At 37.5% G+C, this 22,087-nt stretch overlaps 1 protein-coding gene across 2 annotated transcripts in view; it reads left to right on the top strand.

Annotated features, from left to right (window-relative positions):
• Window positions 1-5,664: 5,664 nt before the first annotated feature.
• The window catches only part of rmdn2 (regulator of microtubule dynamics 2), a 46,482-nt gene continuing 30,059 nt past the window's right edge, over window positions 5,665-22,087 (top strand). Inside the window, exons 1-3 of one of the 2 annotated variants that reach the window (XR_001425870.1) lie at window positions 5,665-5,814; window positions 7,164-7,272; window positions 9,045-9,485. Coding sequence is in view for 1 of the 2 variants with exons in the window: in XM_015039509.1 (XP_014894995.1) it covers window positions 9,046-9,485 (440 nt within the window). In the remaining variant the exon portion in view is untranslated. The remainder of the gene's footprint in view (window positions 5,815-7,163; window positions 7,273-9,044; window positions 9,486-22,087) is intronic. The other variant, XM_015039509.1, reaches the window with a different exon arrangement.

Here is a 22,087-nt window from a genome sequence, read left to right as displayed (position 1 = left end):
GGTTGCTAGGTAACGGCCGAGTTCCGCTGGGGTTGCTAGGTAACGGGCAGTGCCTGCTGCTGATTTGTGATCAGCAGCACAAATCAGCAGGATTTTCAGCAGCATTTTCCGTTTGAAGGTTTTTGAAACGGCTCATTTTCCAGACACCAAAAATCAATAACTTATTCCTATAAAACGGCTGGATGGTTTTTTTGTTTTTAAATTTTTAGAACCAGGTGAGACCCAAATGTAGGTACAAAAACGTGTCAGTTGTTTCTCAAGTTTATACATCTAAAACAGTCGTCAGAGCTTTATTTCTCCATTATGTTGTGAGATACTTGTCATCTCCCAAAGCCAAACGAGAAGAAGAGAAGCTAGAATTAGAGAGTGGCTACACAGAGGAGGACAGAAATAGCTGAGGGTGTGTAGGCCCGACTCCGACCACTGGCATGCACGAGGAAGCAGCCTCCATTCCACAGACTAGCAGATGGTTTAGAGACGCTACATCCCACATGCGAGCGCCGGCCGGCCTTCCCCACCCTCGGCTATTCTGGGCCTCTCTGCCACTAGTGGCTTTCACTCAGCAACCGCACAAATGAAGCAGGAGAAGCATGAGAAACAGGAAGGTCTGGAGATGTTTGTTCTGCACGGCTCCGTCTTTGTTGTTGTTGTTTTTACTTTTAATTATGACGTGTGAAAGCCGCTTCAGAGGAGTAATGCTTCGCTGCACTGCAAACACACAAAATCTTACCAAGTTTATTTGGTCCAGTGCAAATATGCTAGTACACTTGAAATAGGAGAAAAGTAACTTTTCAGCTTGTTTTTAAAAATACTGTTTCCACTGGCAAATTATGTCTATTTATAACAAAACATTTTGCCACATTAGAAGTGAAATAATCTGCCAACAAAACCACAACGTTTAAAATCAATATTAAGGAATTAATGACTTAAAACAAGCTTATATATTTTGCTGAAGTGTAAGTTAGTTTTATCTTATTTCAAGTAAACTAAGATATTTGCTCTATAAATCCTTGGTAGGATTTTGTGTTTTTGCAGTGTGAAGCAGAAACTTAAGTTTATTTAATGGGTTTCTGTGTTTGAGGAAACTTCAGTTAAAATGTTTGCTGTTTGTGAAACTTTTCCTAAATAATTCAGTTTATTTTTTAATGAGGCCAAAAACTCGGTTAAAACAATAATCTGCCTTAATCCCAAAGATATTATTGGTGAATTAGTGAGAAAAAAGTGCTAATCTGTCCAGTATTGATGCCAAATTAAATTACTTTATTGCAAACTTTTTATTGTAACTTTATTGTTTATTTGATGGGGGCAGATAAGAGAAACACAATCTAATACCTGCATCACAGTGTTTGTAGCCTTGAAGGGCCTTTAATTAAATGAAAAGATCAACAGTTTCACAACAAAATGCTCAAAAAGAGATTTAAGAGAATTAATTTAAAGTTAGAGTTAAGACAATTAGAATATTTAAAAATTAGAAAAGTTCTGGTTCATCTTTAGATCATTTAAATGAATATTTTAATGTCAATTGAAGCATTATTTGTCTCTCACAAAGATGAGTCAGAAGTTTACATACACTAATGGTAATATGCTCAGACTATCAGCCAATCAAGCTTCTGATTAGTGGATTTTTAAATAACTGGTTCAACTGTTTAGGGCTGCAAAAGATACATGAGCAAAAACATAAAATAACCAATTATTATTATTATAAAGAAAAATATCAAAAATATTGTTTTCAAACTTTTCCTTAAAGGAGAAGTAATACATTTTATAGTGGAACCATAAATTTTTATTGAATTACTTAGAAAAAGGGAAAAAAAAAGATACATTTAGGACCTTCTAAGGCAAACATTTATTTCAATCAATTAATCAATCAAATTAATTTTTTTTAGCACATTTCAGCACTAAGGCAGTTCATGAGTAAAAAAATAAGTTAATTTATTACCATTATATTTTTTTTAAAATTGAACATTTATCATTTTAGTAAGAGTTTTGTTTAGTATAAAATGGTTTAAAATGTAAAAATAGTAGATAATCGTCAAAAAAATTATTCCTTTTTTTTCTTTAAAGAACTAAAGATCTTACAGCTTTTGTGGCTCTAAACAAGTTTTGTTCAGCAGGACTAAATGGGGGGGAACATATATATATGTATATATATATATATATATATATATTTTTTTTCTTTTTTTTTTTTTTTCTTTTTAAAGCCTAAATTTTTTTAATTTTAGTCACAGTTTACTAAAAACCACAACACAGTTCTATGTCAGTTCTAAAACTTTAGTCTGTTTTGATGTCAGATAATATTTTATAGCGTATGTAAATATCTGGTTTCAACTATATTTTCTACAACGGCCCAAACTTCCAAAGTTTCATTAGAGTTTAAAATGGGAGGAAACTCTTGATCAGAACCAAACGACCCTGCAGCCTTTCAGCCCGTTTCTCTGCACCTGCAGCCACGGTTTCATTCAAAAACTTTGCATTTCCATTTGAATACCAAATCCCAAATGCGGGTCAAGACTCAGCTGCGCCCAAATCCAGGAGCTTTAATGTGTTTAACATTCAAGTTATGAAAATTTAAAATGGAGCGAATTCTTGTTCTCATGTTTATTATTACATTAAAATGAAAGTAAAAAGTGCTTGTGTTGTATTTTAAACTTTCAACTTGAAGAAGATTGTAAGTTTTCTATAAAAATCTCGGCCTTTTGCATCGGCTGCGGTGGATCAAATTAGTCTTGTGGTCGGGAGACTCAGAATCATTTCAGGAACAAAATGGCCGCCAGGCTGGACTTTGGACCGAGTCGTTCTGATGGCGTTCGACAACAAAATACCAAAACTTTTACAATGGAAGATCATATTCATTCACTGTCCATTGAAGAAAAAAAGTGTTTTACTTCATTTGAAAATCTAAAAATAGATGTAAAACCAAAAATAGCAACAACAAAAAAAATCTGTCTAAACGGTAATTTTTAAAATTATTTCTATTTTAAACATTTTGTAACTTTTGTGGCTTTAAATGAGTTTTGCTTAGCTGGGATAAATGCGAAAAAATCTAAATAGGTTTAAACCTAAAAATAGATAATTGTCAAAATTATTAATTTTATTTATTTTTTTAAAGATCTTGTAACTTTTGTGACTTTACTGGTTTTGTTTAGCTGGTTTAAAACCTTAAAATAGCTAATATTGAAAAATTCTTACCTTTTTTAAGGATTTTGTAACCTTTGTGGCTTAAATCGGTTTTATTCGCTGGACTAAATGTGGAAAACCTAAAAATAGGTTCAGTTTGGGTGAAAAGTTTCTATTTTAAGGCCAACTAAAGTTTCTCAACAAACAAATTTCACAGAACAACTTTAGCTGATCACCTAATAAAGACTTCTGCTGACATTAAAATCATTCAGTTGTGTTTTTTCAGACGTGACTCAGGCTGTTGTCTTATTATCGCGCTCACAGGTGCATGCTGGGTAATGTCGGCATAACGTGCAGACTGTGTTTATCCTAATCTTTTTATTCCAGGCTGAGCCGCAGAGATGTTGCGTCTCATTCGGTCCAGACTGCTGATGAAACTCATCATTTCCACCAGAGTAAAGTTTCAGCCCCGGAGGAGCAACATGTCTGCCTCTGCAGCGTCATAATCCTCATCCTGCTGCGCATCCAACACTCACTCTGACGGCGCCACCTGCTGGACAACAGCTGCACGACGACAGAAAGGAATGCAGCCTCTTCCGTCTTTTTAAGGCTGTATGTGGAAATCCTTGGAGAATGTAAATGTAAATTGTTTATTGTTTAGACAAAATGTTTTGTTGATGGCTTTAAGGATCTCTTAGAGTGGATGAGTGCAGGAAGTTTTTGTGTTTACTATTGAACTCTGGGTGAAGTACAGAGGAGTAGTTCAAGGCCAGAAATGTGTTGATGTTACATCTGAGAGGATTTTTACAACAACTAAAGTATCATTTTAGCTGAGAAATCACATCCGGAAGTGGCTCAAGGTTCAGTAAATACAAGTTTGTGTGGAGCTTTTCTGACTTTGTGATGTTTTAAAGACGAAGAGGAAGGAAGAGATTAAACCCGGAGTGGTTCTCTGATGCAATCTCACTTTTTCTGGACTTTCAGAAGGCCTGAGCATCAGAGGAGAACCCAAAGGTTTTACTCAAGTAAGAGCTGCACCAATTCCACTTCTTTTTACTCAAGTAAAAGTAAAAAGTAGCTGTCTACTAAAAAGGTGCAAAAGTGACTCAAGTACAGCGTAACTGATCAAAACATTACTATGCTCATCAGATGGACCAAAATATAAAGCTATGTGGTATTTCATAGACAAAAAAGTCAGAATTTTGGGAAAATCCACATTGCTGCTGCTTGTGTTCTCACTAAAACCAGGAATGTGGAGAACATCACCCAGTTCTAAAGTCCTTCCTCTGAGACAACAGGCTTCAAAATACTGCTGTTAGTTTATAAATCACTGAACGGCTTAAAGATCTGCTGTTGTATCAACCTTCCAGACCTCTCAGGTCTTCTGGTTCTGCTCTACATCCCCAGAACCAGAACTAAACACAAATCTTAAACAAACCTCCAGAAAACTGCAAAACAGCCGACCTTTAAATCTAGACTAAAAGCCCGTTAGAGTTGCTTTTGAAACATAATAAATTAAAGATTGATCAATAATCTATTACTACTGCTGCTCCCTCTGTGTGGCGTCCGGCTGAGAGGAGCCTGTCGACCGTATCAGCTCTTCTTTGACCCAGAGAAGCGAGGCCATGCTGCCTTATCAGCATATCTACAGGGCCAGCCCCAGGTTTCTCTTTATTTTAGTTTTTTTTTTTTTGTGCTGCCATGCCTCTGGGTTTCAGGTGGGCTTTTTGTTCCTGAATGCAGGCTGTGGGCATGAAGAACAATGCTGCGTTCAGAGAGTGAGGCAGAAACCGCACGTAGCAGCACATTATGTAAGGAAACTCCCGCACCTCCCTGCCTTCATTCCTCTCTGCAGCTAAAAATGTACTTTGTTTACATCTGCCAAAATAAATAAGCACAATTAGAAGTACCTGTTTGAAATACAGTAACTGTTGGGTGTTTGAATTTCTCTCACACGTACATAAGAGATAAAAATAGCAGAAGGAAAAAAGACAAAACTCGAAAATAAAATGTTGAATTTCATGGCAATAAAGTGAAACCGAGTAAAGAATAGTTCAACAGCTAATCCATAAAAAACTGATCTTTATTTAGTTCATTTATTTACCTATTTATTTATATTTATTTTATGTATTTATACATTTTTTTATTTTTCCTTAACAGCCCCGGTGTTTCTGTGTTTGTCCTATATTTTTATGTTTATTGAGATTCATTTATTAATTATTTTTATTCAGTTGCTTGACTTGCCTTCCAGAGTTGCTTTTATTTAAAACTTCGTTGCTCTTTTGGAAGCTGCAGCTCAGAGGAGGAGCTTCGCCTCGAAGGCGGAGCTAAGTCCACCCAGGCGTTTTGCACAGCTTATTGGTTGCCATGGAGATTAAAGGATTTCTCAAACATGCATGAAAAACATCAAAGGTTTGGCTTTGATGCAGGAAAAAATTATGACGTGAAGCTCAAAATAGTACATTTTACACCATACCTTGTCACTTTTTTTTTTTTTTTTTACCATTTCCCCCCCTAAATCACATCAACAGTGAACTTTCCTCCATATCAGATTGAACTTAAATCAGCTGGAGCGAGGACGGGTCAGTGCTCTGGCTACAGGTCCAAGGTTGCTGCGATAATGAATGTGTAGCAACATTTCAGGCCACAGTGCACATTAAACCACAAACGCGCTGAAAGGAAAGACTTTCTGCTGAGGTGAGTCTGTTTCAGCTTCATACTGCAGAGTTAAACTCAGAACAATTAAAATGGATCATAAAAGCTTATATGTTTATATTTAGACTTAAGTTTTAATCCAAGGGAGGAAGGGAGAAGTTCAAATATAAAGTTAAAAGGTTTCATGCTCTTGATGTTGTGATGAACTTTGATCATCTGGTTTCTGATTAAACAAGAATTCCTGCAACGCATGGAAAGATAATACAAACAGGTTTAGTGGTTGATAGAAATGACGGGACAAATAATCTGACATGGGGAAAAAAAAGTCCAAAAAAAGTGGAAGTAAAATAACGTTGATAAAAAGGTTCCCCGTTTCTTGTGCGATTGTAAAAGTTAGACCTGTTTTTTTTAAACACCTCAAATTCAACCTTATAGAAATTCTTTTTTTTTTTTACACTTAAACTCCTTATTTTAATTTTTCAGCTCTGATAAACCTTTTAATTAATTTAATTTTTACTTTTGGGTATTTACCAGTTTTAAAAAGTCATCTTACTGTTGATCTAATTAAATAATTCAGTTTATTATTTTCTTTTCTTATGTTTTATATTATTAGATTATTGTATTACTTTAACTTGAATTAATTTTTACATTTTTATTTTATTTAGCAAAATATGTAAGCAAAGTGAAAGAGTTTCTGTAGTTTCCATGTGTTAAAATTCATGTTTCTTACACTATAGTAATAGTTTGGAAAGACCTGTTGTGAAATTCCCATTTCTGATTAATACTAATTTATTTAAATACATCATGGGAAAACAAAGCCACATTATCTGAAAAGACTAACATTTAAATTTGTATTTATTAATTTTTGTCAAATATGTTTATTTTGTTGGTACTAGACACCATTTAGTCAATTAGTCTATTTTATTTTATTTCTTCTTGAACTACTTTGTTAAATTTTATTTCATTGTTGTAATTAATCCATTCAGTTTGATGGAGCATGTAGCAGCATCATTATGTAAGGAAACTCCCGTTTATATAAACATTTTTTATATAATATTTGTAGTCTGTACCGTATGTTGAATAACATAATTTATTTTGTTGTATTGTTTCTATTGTACCTTAAATTAATTAATTTCCTTTAATTAATTAATTAATTTACTTTTTATATCATTTTACTAAGCAAAAATTTAAATTTATTCACTCAGTTTTTCCTTTAATTTTTTTAACTTTCACTGAAGTCTTTTTTATTACTCTATTTTATTGTATTATTTATATTTATTCAATTTTAATTAATTCATCTTATTCATTTCCTCTTATTATTGTAGTTTATTATATTTTTTACTTTGACTTTAATTAATTTATCTTATTTAATTTAATTTAATTTTATTTAGCGTTTACCTGGAACCTTCTATTGTGACGCATAATTCCACACGGAACGTTTTGACCGTTGCACCCGCGAGCTGTCAAATCAACAGAAGTAGCTCCCATCGTACCTGTGAGGTAAGATGTGTCATGATGGAAACTTTCCATTTTTGTTGTAAAACTCCCAGTTTCTGAGTGAAGATGTTGTTGTTGGGTCTAACTGGAAGGAAACCAGTATGAACTGGTTGTGTTAAGCTAAATGCCGCGTTTCAGTGCTAGCTTTGACTTTGTCATCGCTAATTAACGCACCTAGCTTGTTTTGACATTGTTAAGACTTTATGGAGTAAACTTATGAAGCTTAAAGCAAAGTTCAGACGCCGTTTGAAATATTTATTTGAATATTTCGCAGTTCTCGTGTCGGCGGAGGCTAACACCCCCTGGTTCATGATTACATGATTAACATGGTGATCCAATTATCTCTGCAAACTGGCCAGACACAACAACAACACTCTGCAAACTGGGGACTACAGAGATTATTCAGCATGGTGTCGCGTTATTTTTAGACAAAGGTGTCGGAAAGTAGATTAAAATTCAGAAATATGGATCAGTGCTGCAGGGGACTGATGGGAATACATAACAGTATCTGGTTTAAACATACAGTAGCCAAAATAATGAAATCATGATCATTTTAATACATATTTTACCAACAATGTGACATTTATCAAACTGAGCAGAATAGAAATATCCTTTTTTGTCCCACAGTAGGGAAATTCAGGTGCGACAGCAGCAAGTCAGAAGGGAAACAAAAGATGATTTGGTTGTTTTCCTGTTGAAATGTTCCTGGATTTATGTCTCAGTAAAGGTTGAAAATGCATGAAAGTCCAATGTGCTCAGGTGATTAAAAAAGATGATACACCATACCGTTGTATTAATATTTACGCCTTTTCTTCAAATGTACTGTAATACAGACTGCTATGGGAGATCTTCTGTGCCAACAACCATTTGGATTAATATGAGTTACAACATTTAGTTTCCCTTTGGGATCAATACAATGTTTTGAAGTTTAATTTTAATTGAATTTGAGTAAGGAATAAGTCACTTAGTCATGATAAATTCAAACCAATGCAATATTTTCAATTTCTCTCTTTTCTCTTTCTTTCTACAAAAACCTGATGATAGAAGTCTTCAGTCTGGTGCTTTGGTCTCAACTACGACAATTTTGTTTACAGAGACTCCATAATTAATTTTATTTGTTGTTTCTGTTGTCTCGTTTATTTATTTTGGCTATTTAAAATGTCTTCCAGTTCCAGTGTTAAATGTTCAATAGAATTTAAAGGTTTTTGAGAATCTTGAGAATGTGTTCCTGCATTATTATTATCCCATCGCCATTATATTACGTGCTGGAAATAATATCGTTTATCGCATTTATCATCCAGTTGAATTTTTTTCTCATGACAGACCTAGTTTTATGTAGGCTTTTGCTAACCCTGATGTAAAAAGAGCTGTCACTATGACAAATGTTGCTGGGCGATAAATTGTCCCAGAAGTTTTTGCAATAAACTGTAAAACTGTTGTTTTGAGACCATTTTCAACTAATGATGCAAGAACACATTCTCAAAAATAAAAAAACCTTTAAATTCTAATGAATATTTAACACTGGAACCAAAAACATTTTAAATATTCAAAATAAACAAAACAACAGAAACAAATAAATTATAAAGTCTCTGTACAGAAAATTATTCTAGTTGAGACCAAAGCACCAAACTGAAGATGTTCATCATCCAGGTGAAAAGAGACAAACCAGGAACTATACAAATGGAAATTACTGAGTTCCTTTTGATCATGCGATCAATTTATCTATTGATTATTGTGACATTCCTAGCAGCACCGTTTTGTGTGTTTCCCTGCAGGATGGCTCAGACAGACAGCAAGGTTCTGGTTCTGGGAGCGCTGGCCGGAGTGGCCGGCATCAGCCTGGCTGTGGTGTTTTACCGCGGCTTAAGATCCAAGCGCAGAGTCTCCTGGCCGGGCTTCTACCAGAACCGTACCAACGACCCGGGGTCCGGCCTCCTGCTGGTGGACGGCCCTGTTCTGCCCAGGGGTCAGGCCGAGGTGCTGGAGCGCCTGGAGGCCCTGATCCAGTGTGTGTCTGAGCTGAAGGAAGAGATGAAGGCACTGAAGACGGCGCTGCCCGCCCTGCCAGACCAAGTCAGGGAGGAGCTGAAGGGCCACAGCGAGGCGCGGCGAGTCGGCGCCCAGCACAGGACGGCAGCGACGAGGAGGAAAAGAGCAGCGGGCGCCGCCAGCAGCCCAGAGGGACAGAGCTCAGAGGACGCAGAGAGCGAGGGAGGGTGAGTCTGTCAGGGCAAAATGATCCAAAGCATCTCTGCATGCAATCAGCCCCAAAAGGTCTGAAAACTAAAGACCTGGAATATCTGAAAATCAGCTAAAAGTAACTCCAGATAAGAAGTAAATGACACAATAAATAAGAATAAGTAGGAATATAAGGAGCTTCCACACTGCAAAAACATAAAATCTTACTAAGTATTTCTTGTCTAGTTTGTAGTGCAAATATCTTATTACACTTGAAACAAGAGAAAACTAACTTACAAGTAACTTTTCAGCAAATTGTAGGAGCTTGTTTTGAGTCAATTAATCCTTAATATTGATTTAAAAAGTTTCAGTTCCACTGCCAGGTTGACTTTCAACAGGTGCTACAGGTGCTGTGCCAATTACACCTGGTTATTCAGTAGCTTATAGACCAGTTTTAACACCAGTGGTGCTTTTCTGACTGTATCAGTCGCTAACATCTTTGTGGAGAAATTTTGGCCACTTTTCCCCAACATTTGATTTAAACCACTGATTTAAGTGGTTTAGTGTCAGTACATTTTATTTATTGTTAGTTTTGTCAGTTTCAAGTTATTTCAGTGACCATTAGCAGTTTTCTCCATGTGTTTGAATCTGAATATGATTCCCATCTTAAGTTAGTTAAAATAAATTATCAGTACGTACTTTGGCGACTTAATTACAACAGACTCCAGGACTTAAAACATAAACAATGAGCCTAGCTAACGCGTCGTGTCCAATTATGGAGGAAATTATAGTTTCTGTTGGTTATTTCCCCTTTTTAATTCAGCATAAAGGTGAATGAATTTTCTTCCCCACCTGTGGAACCAGTTCGATCGTTTTATGCTTCAAATTACCGTGTGACACATTAGCCTAAGGTGCTGGATAGAAATGGCAGAATAATCAACTGTGAACCGGCACCTTGAACCCACGCCAGCCTCAGATTGAGTAAACAGCAGATGGGTTTCTTTTTCCTTTTAAAAGGTTCGCCTTATGAAAACAAACACCAGCAGCAAAGTGACAGAGATTAATCCAAGGTCTGGAGGCGGGACTGGAGTTTCTCTTGTGCTTGATTCATTTACCACAAATGAACAACTGAGAAAACGCATCAGAAACAGTTTTTCACTTAAACAGGGATTTGTCTGCTTTGACGAAAACAGACAGTTTTGCTAACTATCTTCTTGCAGCGTGACGTCATGTGTGGAGGGCATTTTTATATTAATCCCCTCAAATTTTATTTAATCCTCATGGTTTAGGTTTTTCCAGCAGCAGGCATTCTGGACGGTTCCTTCTGTCTTTTCTTGTCTTTTCTAGTTTAAAGAGAAAAGCAGCTTGATATATTTGACTGGCAACTGATCAGAAAACTGAGCGTGGAAAACAAGAAAGGTGGAACATCAGAAGCTTTTTCTGTCTTCTATCTCCATTTAAAATAAGTCATTTTAACTTAGGTTTTAATAATAATGACTGAAAAACAGATTACATTTGTAAAAAATAAAAATGAAATTAGATTTTTCTTTCTCACCTTCACGTTAACTCTCTGAAAATCATTGGGCTGAAATATTCAGTGTCATGAATTGTGTTTTAGATGCTAATGTGACTTTTAGCCAGTTGAACCAAAGCTCAAGTTGGACATAAATAATATTCATCCAAAGGTCAAAGGTCACAGAGGGATGGAAGAACTGATGAGAAACAGGGGGATGAAGAAAATAGACAGATATTGTTGCAATATTTTTTCAGTATGATGCAACTCTAGTCATGTATGGTAATCAAATAAAATTAAAAACTATGGTTGGCATTCATTAAATTCGTTTTTTGAATAAAAATTAAACATTTTATTGCCTAAAATGCAACAACACAGGATTCCTTTAGTGAAAAAAAGAAAATCCTTTCTGCTTGACTCAACAGCAGTACAGTGTAGGATTGATCTGGTTATTGTTATTTTAGATTATTTGATGAATAATTGGACAGCAAAAGGTGATTAATAGATTTTTTTTTTAAAGAATTTGAATCAGGTGATGCTAACATGCATTTAAGGAGTTCTGGGTAGAAGACAAATGTTTTTGTTGTCTTAAATGATAAATGTGCAGTTAGTTGCTGCTCTGAAGGTGTTGTTCTTTTAGCAAATAGCCTTTTTCAGAGTCTGTATATTCCAGTCGCTAAATTAATTGGCTATTATTTTAACACTCGATTAATTGTTTTGGTCCTACATATTATGATTGCCAGAAACACAAAAGTTGTAATAGTAGCCAAGTTTGTATAATTTTTTAATAGCAGGTGGGGGGCTGCACAAAATCAGTCCAAGGGCCACAAGTGGCCCCCAGGCCTCACTTTGGGCACCCCTGGCTTGCATCACTACCTGAGTGAATGTTGCGTAACCCGACTGAAGCCGGGCGTCGCCCAGAGCCTGCAGCTCATTTATTTCAGGTCATGCATGTTTGTTGAAGTGGGATCCAGACGGCTGATTGGTGGAAAACGGCTACACATCACACGGCACGTCTTTCATAACGTTTCAGGAACATTTCAGCTCGGCCGGCGTGCGATGTTACAACCAGCCGTGCCACTGGCTGGCAGAGCAGCTGTGACGCGGTTCGCTGGTGTCTGCTTACAGCCGGCAGCCACATCAGATGCTCTTAATTACAGCTCAGGTTTAAAAGAAATCACCGAACGCACACACCTCTCATAATTAAAGAACCTGCCGCTCTGTCATTTCTACAGACAGTGTGTGTGTGTGTGTGTGTGTGTGTGCGCGCGTGCGTGCGCGTGTGTGTGCTTGCGTGCGGTGATGAAAGGGAGTGTGCGTGCGCGCGTGTGTGCGTGCGGTAATGAAAGGGAGTGTGTGTGTGTGTGCGCGCGTGTGTGCGTGCGGTAATGAAAGGGAGTGTGTGTGTGCGCGTGCGTGCGTGCGTGCGTGTGTGTGTGTGTGTGTGCGTGTGTGTGCGTGCGGTGATGAGAGGGAGTGTGTGTGTGTGTGTGTGTGTGTGCGTGCATGCATGCGGTGATGAAAGGGAGTGTGTGTGTGCGCGTGCGTGCGTGCGTGTGTGTGTGTGTGCATGTGTGTGCGTGCGGTGATGAAAGGGAGTGTGTTCTGTTCGCCTACCGGAGCGAGACAACGTCTCTAATCCTCTGCATGCTCAGGTTTTGCTCACACTGCAAAAACACAAAACATAACCAAGCATTTCTGGTCCTGCTTCTAATGAAAATATCTCAGTTCACTTTAAATAAGACAGAATTACCTTTAAAGTAACTTCCCAACAACAAATATGAGCTTGTTTTAAGTAAATAATTCCTTAATTAAAAAGTTCTAGTTCCACTGGCAGATTATTTCACTTATAATATGGGAAAAGTGACTTGAAATAATCTGTGTAACGAGAACTTTTTCATCAGTTAATCAATCAATAGATCAATCAATCAATTAATACTATTAGTACACTTAAAATAGTTCTAGCTTATTTTGAGTGTACTAAGATATTTGCACTAGAAACTAGACTAAAATTGTTTTTGTGTTTTTGCAGTGTGCTCATCATTTTTATAGCACATTGTTACCCCCCAGTCAAACCTAATGTTACAGTCGAAGTTTACGGGGCAGAAAAAAGTTTTTCCATTCGAATTGTTTGGAAATATTTTCTCCATCATGGCAGCAGATTACCAACAGGGGGCGCCAGTGAAATAGAAACAGCAGCATGTTGTGTTGCTGCTGAAAATGATGGATGTGTGTGAAAGCATGACTTTATTACTCTCTGGAAGTGATCAGTTATGCAAGCCTAATGGTTTTTGTTGCTTTTTTCCCTTGTCTCTTTAGATCAATATTGTAATTATTATTTTATTATTACTTCAGTTTGTCCTTCGTGTTTGCAGAGGTCGCTCACCTGTGACCAGTGTGGCAGTTTAAGCCCAACTGCAGGGTCACGATGCACATCAGTTCTGCAGAACTGTTAGCTGTTTATGTCACAGAGACTCGCTCTCTGTTCGAAAGGAGATCCATCAATCACGCCGCCGTGAGCCAAGATGTCAGCGCCACCATCTGTAGACGTCCTGTAGGAACTTGTAATTCGTTAAACAGTTCCCGCTGAGTTTATTTGGATCACATCGCCGTAGCTCAAGGACATTACCACCTCTCCTTTTTTTCTCTTCCAAAAAAATAGCATTTCTGACACTGGATAGTTGTTGATTTAAGCAGATGTTAGGCAGAGTTTTGTTTGTGTGTGGGGCAAGCCTGTTCAGAAATGTTAAGAAGAGGAAAAAGGCGCTCATTGTCTGCTTTGTGATTAAAAGCTTTAGTCGAGCTTCCACATGACGTCATTCAGGCTTTGCTCCACACCTGTCAGATCGCGAGACGTTCACCTCCGTATCGCCGGATTAATTGGAGGCGCTCAGCCAAACACATTTATTCATCTTGGTTTTTCCGGGGGCCTCCATTTACGCTGTGAACAGAGGAATAACATGTTTGAAGAGTCTGACCACCTACGACTGTGTATTTAATTGATTACTCAACATTCAATTAGGGCTGGACAATAAACCAGAGCCAATTTCCAAATGTGATTGATTTTTTAAATTTTTGTTTTTTACAAAAGACTTGTAAAAATGGCTTTTATTCAGTCATCAGTTGTAGGACAAAGTAAAAGAATTACGAGGAAAAAGTTGTTTTGATGAGAAAAGTGCTTCCATAAAGTTATCAAAATATGTCGGGACCAGCTCAGTCAGTGTGGGTCTTTCTTTGAAATAGACTCAGTTTCAAAGCTCATTTCAAAGTCTTGCTGCTGATAATAATTTGATGATGTATTAAAAGATTAAAGGGGAATCTATTATGCAAAATTCACCTTTTGCATGTTTTTATTTATGCTTCCATTTGAGCCTCAACTGTTTTTAAAAGCAGCTCAAGTGCTTAAAAAACATCCAGACATTTTCTGGCAATAAATGAATGTCTTTTGGTGTCTGAAAAATGAGTCGTTTCAAAAACCTCCTGTTTACTGAGTCACACTGAGCCGTTACCTAGCAACCCCAATGAAGCCCACCCCGTTACCTAGCAACCCAAGCTGAGCTCAATCATGCATGCACTGTACAATGGCTGCTGGAAAGGACAAGTGCTTTCCATCCAGGAACAACTCGCTGCATTAGTGTTGGTTGTGCAGGAGGCTCCACTTCAAACTTTCTATCTAAGAAACTTTTTATTTTATAAAAATTTTGTTCAGTTGAGCCGAAAACAATTTGATGGCTTACTTTTAATACAGAAAACGTGCAAAATCCTTTAAACGTTTTGGATCTACGATGAATATAATCCCTTCCCAGCAACAACAAAAAGAAATATGTATTAATATCGGGCGACTTTATTTGCTTCATTGTAGTTTTTTTTTTCTTGGCCTGTGAATACTTGACTCTGCAGTTCAGCTGATGTGACAAAAAGTTTACTGGACTCTCATTCTGCAGGTGGACGTCAAGAGAAACCGCCACGTTCAGTATATCTTTCATGGAACGTTGTTGCCAAAGGTATTTTTTCATATGGGATTGTGTAAACTGAGTTTCCACTCCATTTTTTCCCCCTTGGCTATTTCTGGAACAAAGTTTCACCACATCCAAGCGGAGATGCTATTTATAGCCGTACAGTAGAGACGAAACCGGCAGCAATAAAAGAACCACTGCTTCCTTCATTACCGCCTTGTGATGTCATCTCCTGGTTGTGACAAACAGGTGACAGATTTTTTTATTCACCTGCTGAGGCGAACAAAACTTTCTTTCACAAAACATTTCATCAACTCATTTGTATTCGTATTAAACGAGTGGCTGAACTTTTGGATAGAAAATGCTTGATAAATTAATCTTTTCAAGTTGAGTCAATGTGAAAAAGTTAAGTATTAGACTGGCCAACAAGTTATCCCACAATGCATTGTGGGATAACTAATTAAGCCACTTTCTTCATTTTGTCACAGAAATGTGTTTTTAGATGTTTAACGGAGACTCCAAAGCTTCATCTGTGCCTGGGGTGTCCAAACTTTTTGTCATGTATCCAAATTGTCGAGTCAAAATTATTTACAGGCCAAGAAGAAAATAAAACTAAGAAAAAGCAAATAGTTTTTTTATTGGAAAAGGATTTTATTCATCGTAGATCCAAAACATTAAAATGTTTTTAAATGTTTTGTGTATTTAAAAAAAATGTATCTAATGGAATAAATGTATCAATTTGTTAAAACAGTTAAAAACAGTTTCTTAGATGTGAGGTTTTTAGGAAACTTTGAATAATTAATTGAGGGTACTGCACTGTTTGATAACAAGGATCAATTGGAATATATGATTAAATTTAATTTTTCTTTGTGCGATTCCATGTTAAATTAGCTGAAATTAAATTATTTTCAGTTACAAAAACAGGATTTGAGTCACTTTCTTTCTAAATGCTTGCTACATCTGGCCAAGTTAAATACGTTTTAATAAAAGCTGATTTGAGTGAAGCCAAGTTGGATTTTCAGTAAATTCTCAGCATTACGACAATTAGATAGGAAAAAGTTTTGATTTAAAATAAGTAGCGAGGGGAAGGGCAGTAGGCCAGTTACGCTAGCTTGACTTTGACAACCTTAACATGTAGATGTGCTGTGGAATTTGGTGTTTCGGTTCATTTAAAAAAGGCGACCCACACGCCAGCTCTCTGTCTGCGGGTCGCATCACAGATGTTTAAATTAGCTAATCAACCACCACCGTGTTAGATTAACTAAATGCAACGATCAATGTCAAGCCTAAAAACATAAAACTGTAACGGACTGAATGTTGGAAAGGTTTGCGTGTTTTTTTGGTGTTGAATCCTGATACACTAGTGGAGCTGTTGTCAGCCTGTTGCTATGGCAACGAGTCTGCGTGTAGCAGCCGACACAGAGAGAGAGAAAAAAGAAAAGGTTTTCAGTTGTTTTTTAACGGTTTTTCTGCGTTATTTCTTGCTTCGCTGTGGCGAACTGCACTGAATTAATAATATAACTCCAGGCGTTATTTTGTTAGTTGTTCCACCACAGCAGCGCGGCAACGGATGGATGAAAGAATCGCCTTTTTTCCGGATGTAAACAATAACACGAAGTCTCAAGTTTCAAGTCTAAAAAATTTACCTTAGGGTGTTTATTTACAACATAGTCAAATTTATTAAGTTATACTCACAAATTAATAAAACTCTGTTAACTTAAGCTAACATTTTGAGGCAACAGGTTTGAATATATTTAAGTAAAGACAACTACTTTTACAGCAAAGTTTTATGTAATTTTATGTCATTAAACATGAAATTATCAATTTAATGAAGTTGTGTAAACTTAAGCTGTATGGTTTTCACATACTACCATTTTTTCAAGGCACCAAGTTTTCTTAAGCTTTTTAAGTAAATTCCACTCACTACGTTTTACAGTGTAGGGGTAAACCCTGCATTAGAATCCCTGTTCAGCTTTCAGGAAGGGATGGGGGCTAAATAACTGGACTCCCTCCAGTCAGTCAGGCATTGTTTAAGGCAGCCTTTCATTGATACTGTCAACAGTCAATGAATAAGTTGGACGGCATGTTCCCAGGCCCAGAGATGTTGGGATGGTAACTCTTGTTTGTTTTGAACAGGGTAACCACAGAGACTGGCACCACTAAGCTCTTTTGAGACATCCTTTCTTTGCCCCTTGGGGTCTTCAAACCGAGTGGCTGATTCCCAGCCCCGGTAGAAAATTAGAGTGCAGCTCTCCTAATCCTCGACTTTTTACAAAAGGTGGAGTGTTGCAAGGTGGCATTCAGTCGCGGCATTTTGAATGTCTGCTTGAATCTGAATACGGAGCAACAAAACAGGATGAAGAAGCAGAGTTTTAGTCCAGAGCTGAAAACCTGAAAAGGGCTTGGCAATAAATCAGTAGCAATATACATCAGGATGGACACGTCTTCAATATCAACAGATGATAAAGTCTGAACCGTGAATGATCCGCGCCATCTCAATAGGCAAACGCATGTGCTTGGGGACAAACAAAATGGCCGCTGTCGGGATCGACCCGTATGAGGCAGAGAAGGAAAATGTCAGACGATGTGGACAAGCTGCCGCCGATCTCATGCTGTGATATAATTTATAGAGAACAGAGAGCGTAGAAAATGGAGGAGCTTCACGCCTGATTGGACGAATACAGTCAATGTTTAAACAGATTTGGGAAGGAAATACAAAACTCTTCATGTGAATAACAAGGTTCTGTCAGTTGCAAATTTCCCGGAAGCATCGTTCTCATGTGATGTCACATTTCTGGGAAATTTGTAGCAGACAGCCATCTTGGTAGGTATCCGTAACTAAATGTCATGGCAGTGAAGACAGACGTGTGGCCTTGTTGGTTTACGAAAGCCTACACTGCAAAAACACAAACTCTTACCAAACAGTATTGGTGTAGTTTCTAGGGTAAATATCTTAGTTTTGTCCTATTTTGGGTTTGCTAACTTAAAAATAACTTTTTAGTGACACACAGAGGCTTGTTTTAAGTAAATAATTTATGTTAGATTATTTCACTTGTTTTCCCATGTTTTAAGTGAAATAACTAGCACTTTTTCATCAATATTTATGAATTATTTACCTAAAACAAGCCTCTATATCTTGCTAAAAAAAAGTTATTTTAAGTTAGTTTGTCTTATTTCTAGTGTGCAAAGATATTTGGACTTGAAACTAGACCAAAATTTCTTGGTAAGATTTTGTGTTTTTGCAGTCTATGAGGCAACATCATTTCTGATTTTTTTTAAACTGTTGTGAGCAAATTATCTGTAGATATTTGACTACACAGAGGAAAACAGAGTTTTATATGGTGACGATACGCCTGGTCAGCTATTAAGTTCATATTTAGCAATATTTTGACATCTTCTATCAGAGGCGGTCACTTCCAAAGTCTGCAAAGAAAAATAACGGCTCCAAAACAAGCTAACGCACATTACATAAACATGGTGATACAAAAACATCCTTAGTGTCTTCTTTCTTTCAACATACGAGATTCATGAGCCGTGCAGTGGCGTGACAGGAATGCACTGATCACTCGGTCCTGCGCTGCGTGTTTCTCCAGCTCCACTAAGCAAATAACTGGAGGGAGGCAAAGCTGACTGCTGAATGAAGAAAGGGTACAGAACATGAATGAATCAGGGAATGAATGGGCGAACGGCGCAGCTCAACAGAAGATCGGCCACTTTTGTTGCAGCTCCTTGTGATTTTGTGCGACTAGACTAAAACGAAAAAAAGCGACCACAAGAATGAGGGTAAACACGAAAGCACGCCCATTTAGATCTCTTTTAAGCCGAGGTGTGTTGGCCAACGAATAATTTGAGTTTTGGGTTTTAGGGTTTATTTGGGGAGTTAGCATAAAGATGAAGGCTGTTAAAAGGATTTAGCGCTTTATCCTAAAATTATAGAATGAAAACAGACAGAGATTAAAGTTCCTGATAGCGTTAAGTCTGGATGCTCTTCCACTTTTCTGCAGAAATGCTGCGTGTGAGGAAAATGAAGGCCAGGAATTAGCTGCTGTTTCTTCTGCCGAGTCTGAAAATTAACGTGTGGCCTTTTGCAAATATGTAACTTTGGATTAAATGACACGACTTCAGGTTCCTGACACTTCCTGCAGCATTTCAGTCGGACTAAGGTCTAAACTTTGACTAGACCATTTCAAGACATTGCGTCTTGAATCAGCCATGCTGCTGTCGTCTTGTTTCTGTATTGGGGGTCATTGTCCTGTTGATGATCCAGTTTGGGTCTCATTTTCCTTCAAAATGCTGTTGAGTACAGAGGAGTTCATGGTGCTGTGGCTGCACAACAAGCCCAAATCATCACCCAGCCACCACCGTGCTTAACAGGACAAATGAGGTGTTAGTACTGAGATATTGTGATTAATTTCTCCTCGCAACCCTTTCAAATGAATCATACTTATTCAGTGTTTTTCCAACTTTACCACAGTAAAACTTTATTGTTTGACATTCCAACTAAAACCCATATAGTCGGGGATGAAGCTCTGATCTTTGGAGGAATTTATTGGGCCTCCTGTAAAGATTGGCTGCTGTCCTCTAGTGACTTTCACACCTTATTCTTTGTTCACAAAGATATGTGTGCTCATATCAGTCTCATTCACACAAACCTCTTCAAGCGCGTCTACAAATCTTTGCAGTTCTCGTTGAGCGTGGGTGAGCCGAGCAAGTTGGTGCCTTGCCTCCGGAAAGCCAGCCTTCACAGAGGGGCCACATAGACAGTGTACAGGTGAACTTTCACCATTTTGAGTAAGGTGACATATTCAATCTGCGCCGAATTCAGTGTGTCGCCTATAAACCTAGCTTGACCTGTCTTTGCTACCAGTAGCTGTATCCATCGCTCTTCTGCAAAATGGCCGACTACAGTTTCCACAAAATAAATGTAGGCTCTTGTATAACAGTCTGTCCCTCCAACGCCTGAATAAAACGCCACTGTCTCCTTGATTAAATTATGAACATATGTTATATAACTGCAGTGATTTTTAATGACTTATCACATGAAAAAGTTTGCTTTTAATTTAATTTCTCATTTAATGGAAACACCGCAAAGGTAAAATTGTGTTTTTTCCCACATTAGTAGAATAGCAACAGAGATTTACTCACATTTGTAACAGAAATGCAGCTACTGATGGATGATATAAATGGTGTTGCAGGTGAATCCTCTCCTTATAAATAAACAGTTATCTGTGCCAAGTTCACTGTGTCACCTATAAACCTAGCTTAACCTGTCTTTACTATCACTGTTACTGATGTGTTTTTTAAAAAACTATTTAAAATAAACAAACAAGCAACGCTTAGCCTGACAGGGGTCAACTAAAGCCTGGCAGCCCGCCAGGCTTTGGGGGAAACCCTGGATGTTGGTAACTTTAGAACCTGCTGAACCAGATTATTTTATTCTGCTCTGATTTGTAAATCCTCCGATTTAAACTGGATGTACTTTCTATTTTATCATTACATTATTTAGACGTTGAACTCTGAGGTGATTCCAGATGCATTTCCTGCCTGGCATTGTGCTAACACTCCTCAGAGCTCCACAACGGCAAGCTGCCAAAGCGCCTTCGTTTATGAGGCGCTTCTCTCATCAGTTAATAAAAGGTTTTAATCAGGAACATTTGGCTGCTATTTTCCATCTTTAATCCAATAGAAGTGTTTCCATTGTGGCTCTGTTAATAAATAACGTGGTGTAGAGCAGGATTTCTTGATCCCAGAACACAGGCATGTCCAGATTCGTACTGAGTAAAATGAATAAAACCTCTGCAGTGCATCACGGTCAGAGTGTGTGTTATTGGGTGGAGTTAGCATGCGGCGTTTGCATGAAACACCTGTCGGACCTACATTGTTCCTGTCTGCGACCCGCTCTGACACATCCCCTCTAAATCGTGCCTCACGGCCCCAAATATTCTCTAACCACCAGTGACGCACATGCAGCTGCTGCCAACACTTAATAGACGCTTTTCATGGTGTCTGCATCTTTGATTCTTACCTTTAACTTTATTACATCTGTATTTCTACCTCTGGCTTTCAAGTGTTAGCTTTGGGTGTTGGTGCAAGCTTGCGCCTCCGATTGAAAAGGCTCCATAAAAGGTGTAGTGCGAGCGTTGCGTGCCGTACTCTGCTGAACGAGTTCCCCCATGTTCCTGGAAACTCTTCAGGTGTCGGACGTCAGCCACTAAAAATTATAAACAATTAAGTTACCCCACTTATGTAAACATACCAGGTGCTGTTTTTGTGTGCAAACATGACGTGAAGATTGATCTGGTTTAATCACCACCTGGTAGCATGTGGTTTATTGAAAATGCTCGTTATGACAAGATTGCTCTGAATGTTGATTAGTGAGAAGAAAAATCTCACAAGAAGATTATTGTTTCTTCATTGAGAGCAAGAAGGTGGAAACTTTCAGCCGGCTTGTTGGTTTACCAAATTTAGCATCCTACCAGTAAAAGCAGTTTGTATTAAATCAGAGTTTCTCAAACGTTTCCACTCAGAGATCACATTACGTTAAATTGCCCCTCAGTAACACATGTTAATAAATACAACCTGAAGAGTAATTAGTACCTTAACTCATTAATTGTTGCTTTCTTTATTTGGTAAATGGCCACAACAAAACCACTGAGTTATTTTCAGGTTCTTAAAGTGTGGATTAAGCTTTCCAATGACATATTTTAATTTTCATGAGTTTGATAAGTTGTTCTTTTACTACCAAGTTTTGTGTGTGTACTCAAAATATTTCAAGGCTATTTGTAACTGAGAAGCACAATAAAAGAAAAAAAAAAAACAGACTTGAGTTGCCAGAAACAAAAATCTTCTTCTGCACTATTAAATACTAAAATGATCCACCCATTTCTATCATTTGTGTTTATTTGTTGTATTTAATTAATTTAAGTTAATTATTTTTAAGTAATTAAAAATAATAGCCGTTGACGTTGGGCAGAGAATTATAAGTAAGCAAAGTCGTAAAAAACAAAGAACAGTTCTCACCAACTGAGAAGCGTCAAAAGAACTGAACCGTTGGTGAACGACAGGAATGACTTGGCTTCCTCCGGTCATATAAGTAATCCTGGAGTTGTTTTCTTTCCTCCGTTATCTTCACTTTTTCTTTTGAGTGACCCGGTTTTAATTCACTTATTCG

The sequence above is a fragment of the Poecilia latipinna genome, unplaced genomic scaffold (genome assembly GCF_001443285.1).
Source record: "Poecilia latipinna isolate Pla-1442-1.1 unplaced genomic scaffold, P_latipinna-1.0 Scaffold474, whole genome shotgun sequence".
Lineage (NCBI taxonomy): Eukaryota > Metazoa > Chordata > Actinopteri > Cyprinodontiformes > Poeciliidae > Poecilia > Poecilia latipinna.
The sequence above is the reverse complement of the archived record's forward strand: the minus strand, read 5'-3'. Positions and strand labels throughout refer to the sequence as shown.